The sequence below is a fragment of the Amphibalanus amphitrite genome, unplaced genomic scaffold (genome assembly GCF_019059575.1).
Source record: "Amphibalanus amphitrite isolate SeventyFive unplaced genomic scaffold, NRLGWU_Aamphi_draft 000509F_arrow, whole genome shotgun sequence".
NCBI lineage: Eukaryota > Metazoa > Arthropoda > Thecostraca > Balanomorpha > Balanidae > Amphibalanus > Amphibalanus amphitrite.
Genome location: NW_024882003.1, coordinates 471,173 through 477,345, shown reverse-complemented (window position 1 = coordinate 477,345; position 6,173 = coordinate 471,173). Strand labels below are relative to the sequence as shown.

The 6,173-nt window shown below is 51.3% G+C and overlaps 1 protein-coding gene across 1 annotated transcript; it reads right to left on the bottom strand.

The window, feature by feature from the left end:
* Positions 1–2,605: 2,605 nt before the first annotated feature.
* Positions 2,606–5,856, bottom strand: LOC122392979. Its single transcript, XM_043388386.1, has 6 exons — positions 5,747–5,856; positions 5,409–5,550; positions 5,018–5,215; positions 3,957–4,184; positions 3,459–3,602; positions 2,606–3,037 (listed from the first exon to the last, which is right to left on the bottom strand). The coding sequence occupies exons 1-6, from the start codon at positions 5,839–5,841 to the stop codon at positions 2,915–2,917; spliced, it is 930 nt and encodes a 309-aa protein (XP_043244321.1). The 5' UTR covers positions 5,842–5,856; the 3' UTR covers positions 2,606–2,914.
* Between the last annotated feature and the right edge of the window lie 317 nt (positions 5,857–6,173).

Sequence of the window (6,173 nt, the reverse complement as noted above, 5' to 3'; positions counted from 1 at the left end):
TTCAAGACCTTGCACAGAAACATACCACACAGCTGGTATAAGTAATTTATTTACCTGGGCGCAGTGAGCTATGCTTCATACAACAGCACCAACCGTGTGCAAACAACATGTAACGCTGATCTTTGCGACATTTGATCTCGCATATAGTACATCTCGAAATGGACACATCGTTCGTTTTAACTATTATGAATAATTAACACCACAATAATCGTTTAAGGCGTCGATAGGGACGGAGTCGATCTACCGTGTTATTGTCTTTCGATTGCCGTTGATCACAGCCCAGGCGTGGTTACTGTTTCAAACGTCGTAAGTACGAACGCCGCGAATGGTGACAGTCTGAACAGATTGGTGTGCTTGAGCCAACTGGGATGACTAGTGATCGACCACCGGCGGGCGGCGACTAGCAGTTTATCGTTAAGGTGCGCAACATGCGGTTCAACCACCTACTCGTGTATGAATTCCAACCTGAATTCAAACGCTCGATTAATATAACGTGTTAAATAGGGAAAAATAAATAAAGCGAGTCTCAGTAAACCAGAGCAGTAGTGCTTCAACACATTTAACTGTGGGACGAGACATTATGACTAAAATCACGTTAACATAAACATAAGCAACATAAACTGTAATTTGTTTGGAAATATCATCGCGACTACAACTGAGTTGGATTACTGACCCACGAGTGGACTACTGACCTAACATTTCCCTAGACGACAAATATGTCCGCTATGACTAAATATGACTAATCACATCATTCCTGTGAGCTGACAGCGCGATTACACGCTGATCCACCTACTCAGCACATACCACCGTGGACCGATCCACACCGGTTTCCACACTCGGCTCCACATCCACACGGCACGTCAGGGCCTATTTTAACATGTTAACTGGGGTGGCAAAACCCACCCCAGTGGTGCGGTTTTCCACCCCAGTCGTCTTACTTTGCCACCCCAGTGAAAAACAGCCCAAACTTCTACCCACAGATATTAGCTGCCGACAATCACGGAGGCGACACATTCTTGAGGCGCAACTCAGGTTGACAGGGGAAAAGGGCTCACTGAGGCGCCACCACCACCAATGGGGTGCCCTCTCACTACTGGGGGCGCCCTGCCGCAACTGTGGCGCCCTACTTTGATTGGGACACATTACCGGTAATAGGGCACCCTACCATGACTGAAGAGCCCTATCAACATTGGGGCGCCCAGACACGATTGGGGCGCCAACCACCTTTGGGCGCCCTATCAGAAATGGGACACTGTTTGTTTGTTTTGTTGGGTTAGGCCCTTTCGGTCCAATGAGACCATTTCAGAGCCGGAAGGCTGATAGGACATAGGGGGAGACACATGGTCTGGGCAGGCACCCTATAGTGAGTCGCCGGGGCTGAGCCCGTCCAGAGGACAGGCCTCCCAGCCCCAAGGCACTCACTGCACCCGGCTACGGGGTGCGCTCCCTCGGTAGCAGCGGTGCCGCTCCAAGGGAGCAGCCTGCATGAGATAAAATTGCCTGTCCAGCCCGGAGGGGGGTTGCGGCGTGGAGGAGAAGGATTTCTGTATCCTGAGGATAGAAGCACGGAACGGTGATGGGACACCGTACCACTACTGGGGCGTCGTAACACATAATGTGACGTTCCGCTGGTGCTGGGGCGCCCTAAGTTTCTGGTGCACCCCACCGCCACGAGGCACCCTACCACCACTGCACAGTGGGCGATCCGGCCGGTGTAGCCTCGCGAAACCTATCGACATTCATAACATCCATGTTTTTGAAGCTAGAACTACAATATTTAGGAGCAACCTACTTGAATATCTAATGAGCATATATTTCAGATAAGAACTATCATTTTCAAGATTTGTGTTGGCTCCTATGGCACTTAGAAACGCCAAATTTACAGAGTAGGTGGATCCATAGGAGATCTCGCCCCTGTAAAAGTTTGGTGACTCTAAGTCAAGATTTAGGGGGGTTTTGGGGGATATGAGTGCAAAAAATTTGCTAAAACATGTCAAAAGTTTTTCGCTTATAACTTTTTACCTAAAAAAGATAGAGCAAAAATAAACGCACCAGTGAACTCAGGACGTCCGTGCGCATCGAATGGTATACTTTGTTGCCAATTTAAGCGAACTCTGGAATTCAGTTGCCGCTAAGCTAGTCCAATTTTCCCCTGACCTTGTACCGGTTTTTGTGACCTGGTGACCTGACCTGAAAAGACTGGGACTTCAAATTTTCAAGAAAGGTGCGAAAATGTTGCCCCAGAGGGTATGCCAAATTTGACGGCACCATGCGCCGCCGTTTTTACGTTATTTGCGAAAAACCTTAGGGGGGTTGCATCAACCCCCCCCCTCGCCGGGCGAGGGTTAATGCCAAAATCAAAGGGGGAACGGTGCCCAGGTTCCCCCCCCCCCGTTCCGCCGCCTATGAACTAGCTACAACACTGGTTAGCAATGCATCTTTCTTGGCATAGGTACAGACTACAGAGCCATAAGCGATTCAAAATCTGGACAGCGTCTCGGGGCAGTGGCGTGGCGAGATATTTATATTTATCTACAAGCAACAATGGGGTGAAGTTGGTTGAAAGTAAAATTGAAAGTTGGGGGGGGGGGGGCGCCCACACAAGAGACAGGGGCGCCACCACTGCCTGGCCACCCCAGTCCAATTGTCTTAAAATAGGCCCTGCGGCACGTCCCAGCAGGGTATATAGAACGTCCGTCCCAGCCCAGCTCGGACAGCTCCCCGTTCTGCCTAGACGGTACCTACCTCGATAGCCGATTCCTGCTCCGAGTCTGCCCTCTCATGCAGTCAACGGTGATAATCAGAAGAGCCATGCCCTCTGCCTTCTCCAGAGGTTAGATTGACCCTTTCTGGACACCGCTGTGAGGAGAAGAGCGCCTTCCCGCCGAGGCAGACCGCTCCAGGAGCCAGCCGCCTACTTGGCGTTATTGGTCCAGTCGTAGGGGATGTAGTTGATCTTGAAGTTGCCGCTGTCCAGCATCTGCTTCAGCTGCTCAGCCTTCTTGCCAGTGAGATGCTTCAGCACCCACGTCAGAACCTGTGAGACGGGACCGGTCGGCATTAACTTTACACTCACGTCAGAACCTGGGGGGTGGGACGGGTCGGTAATCATGTTACACCTATGTCAGAGCCTGTGCAAGACGGGACGGAGTCAGCTCATAACCTAAACGTAAATAATTAGACGGATCGACAATTCAGGATTCAGGACAGCACGTAGAGGAGACGGGTCGGCAATTATGTCACAGCTTTCAGTTCTGGATCAGGAACAATGCGTGGAAAAAAGCCGACAATGAAGCAAAATATCGGTTGCCGGATCAGAATCCAGATCAGAACTTTGAGAGGAATTATTTACTCCCAAACGGAGCTTATTCGCTCGTCGCTCCAAAAGTACCATCTAAATGTCCCACCCGATTCCCGGATCGTGGGTAAATCTCCGCCGGCCTTCAGCGCACGCTCACCTCCTTGTCGTCCTCTCCGAAGTCGGAGCGGTACCACTTGAGCAGCGTGGAGAGGTGCACCACGCCCTTGGCCGGCTCCAGACGAATACCGTCGTCCGTCTCTAGGTAGGAGGCCGAGGCCAGGTCCAGCTCTGACTGGATGTTCTGAGACGCAACGAGACAGACATGGGAAGGGTCAGTAGGAGTATGTGTAGGAGACGAACACGTCAGTCCAGAGCTACAACAGGGTACAAACTGTACACAGTGCCGTTTCACTGTCAATGGTCTGCAAAATAATAAATTATATGGCACGATTAAGGAGACGGCGCATAACTGATTCAATGGATAGCTGTCTTCATTTCCATGTCGACAAGTTTAACATCTAACTCGCGACACGAATGATTTTAAAAAATCCTTAATTACTCACAACTAAACAAAGATACCGCCTAAATCCCAGCACCTTCTATGTCCTTCAACCTGCGCCCGCCACCTGCGCCCACATCCCTTTGCCGCCCTCACCTGGGCCGAGAAGGTCTTGATGGGCGGGCAGCTCTTGGCGCCGCAGTTGAGCGCGAAGTGGATCCTGGGCTCGGCGCGCTCCAGCGAGAGTCGCCGGCGCGGGTCGGCCTTGGAGAACTGGGGGCTGAGCGCGCCGACTCCCTTCTTGTTGGCGCGCAGCACGCCGTTCTCGATGTCCTGCAGCGTGAACGGACTGCCGCCCAGCACGTAGGCCGTGTTGTTGAAGAACTGCCGACCGGGCACGGGGAAAGTCAGTGGGGAGCCGGGAGGTCAGGCATGCCACGGGAGGTGAAAATATCCAAAGCTCGGTAAAAATGCCTAACTATGCACCAGGGTTGTGCTCGACTCAAAAAAATTTGCCGACTCGACTCATCATTTAACTTCAGAAAGCCCTGACTCAACTCTGACTCAAACAAGGAGCTGATTTATCCCCTTGACTCAACTCATGACTCAAGCGGCTCAATGAAAATATGAGTTGACTCAAACTTGACTCAAATTTTTGTTGAGTCAAGTCAGTTGACTCAAAATTGACTCGGATAAAAAAGTTGTTGAGCGGGGGATGGGGGTGAAAAAAATCCTGCAGCAGGGCCAGGCCTAAGTTGTTAAGCAGGGGGAGAATGAAAAGCTTATGTAGATTGTTTCTAGATAGATGAGTCAGCTGACTCATGTTCCTAAATGTTTTTGACTCAACTCAATGTCAAAAGTTATTTTACTGACTCAACTCTGACTCAACTCAACGCCTTAATATTTTTGTCCGACTCAACTCTGACTCAACTCAACAGCTCAGCATTTTATCCGACTCGACTCAAATCTGACTCATTTGAGTCAGAGTTGAGTCAAATTTCTGACTCGACTCATGAGTCAAGCACAACCCTGCTATGCACACAGCTCAAGAATTGCTGGCTATCGCCCCACTACGATCTTCCTGCTCGCGCCCGGACGCACTATACCACCTCCGTAGCGTTACTCCTCACATAAATCCCAGCCCACACACACCCGCCCGATCAACCACCCCACCACAGTGGCCTCCCCGTCCTAATCTGCTCCGCCATGCCGCCTACCTTCCAGCGCTGCCACACGTTGGTCGGGTGGCCGGTGGCGATGTTGCCGTGCACAACCAGTGCGTTGTACACGTTGATAAAGAAGGCCAGCTTCTCCTCGCGGTTGAGGCCGAAGATGTCGACTCGCTGCAGCTCACGCGCCATCCGCACGTAGTTACGCCAGTTGTCTGAGGCCTTGATGCCGGCGTAGTTCACCGACTGGCCGCCAGGGGTGGTGGGAGGGGGAAATGGTAGTTGGTTAGTTGGCCGCCAGGGGACATCTCAACCTGCTTTCCGTAGGTTTGATCTGGGATGGTAATTTCATCCCGTTTAATATGAATGAACAATCGTAAGGCACTCGTTCTGCAATTCTGAATTTCTGAAATTCCGAACTCATTCTCCCGTGGCCCACCTTGCCGTCGGGACTGATGTTTTCGGCGTACATGGTGAGCATCAGTTTTCGGAGGTTCTCGGCCAGCTCTCCGGCCGGCAGCGGCGGGCAGCCGGCCGTCTCGCCAGAGTTCAGCGCGCCCTGGTTGTCGTCCTCGGTCATCCTAGGGATGAGAAAAACATCAGAGAAAGCCTAGGGAGACATTACGAAAAGATTTATCGGATTGTCTCCGGACCATAAATGCTAGGTGGAACCATCGATGAAGCACCGGACAGTTACGTAACGTGCGGTCAAACTGTGAAAGTGCACCACACTCCGAAAGTTCGTAATGTCTTCTCGGCGAGCGAGTTTGGACTGACCTGTAGAAGGCCTTGGCCGATCCCTCGAACTTGGTGCTGTCGGCTCCGCCCGAGACGTTCTGGATGAAGTGTTTGTCCATCAGCTGCTGGCCCATGTCCAGGGCACTCGCCTCGTCTGCGGTGACGCGGAAGGGAACCGGGATAATGACGAATCACATTACCATTTTTTAAACGTCAATTTAAGTACAAAAATGGAAACAGAACAAGGCACAAAGACTTGGAACACTGAGCACATAAACCCGATCCATTTTCATTGGTGGCGGCTATATCATAAGTAGGGCGTGTGCATCGTCTCCTACAGAACTTTCAACACTGCTCAGTGCTCACACCGGAATTACCGAACCATCGACCATGCAAGGCGTTACCGGACAAACACAAAGAGCAATGCCGTCTATCGATTACAACTGCAACCTGGTTACCATAGCAA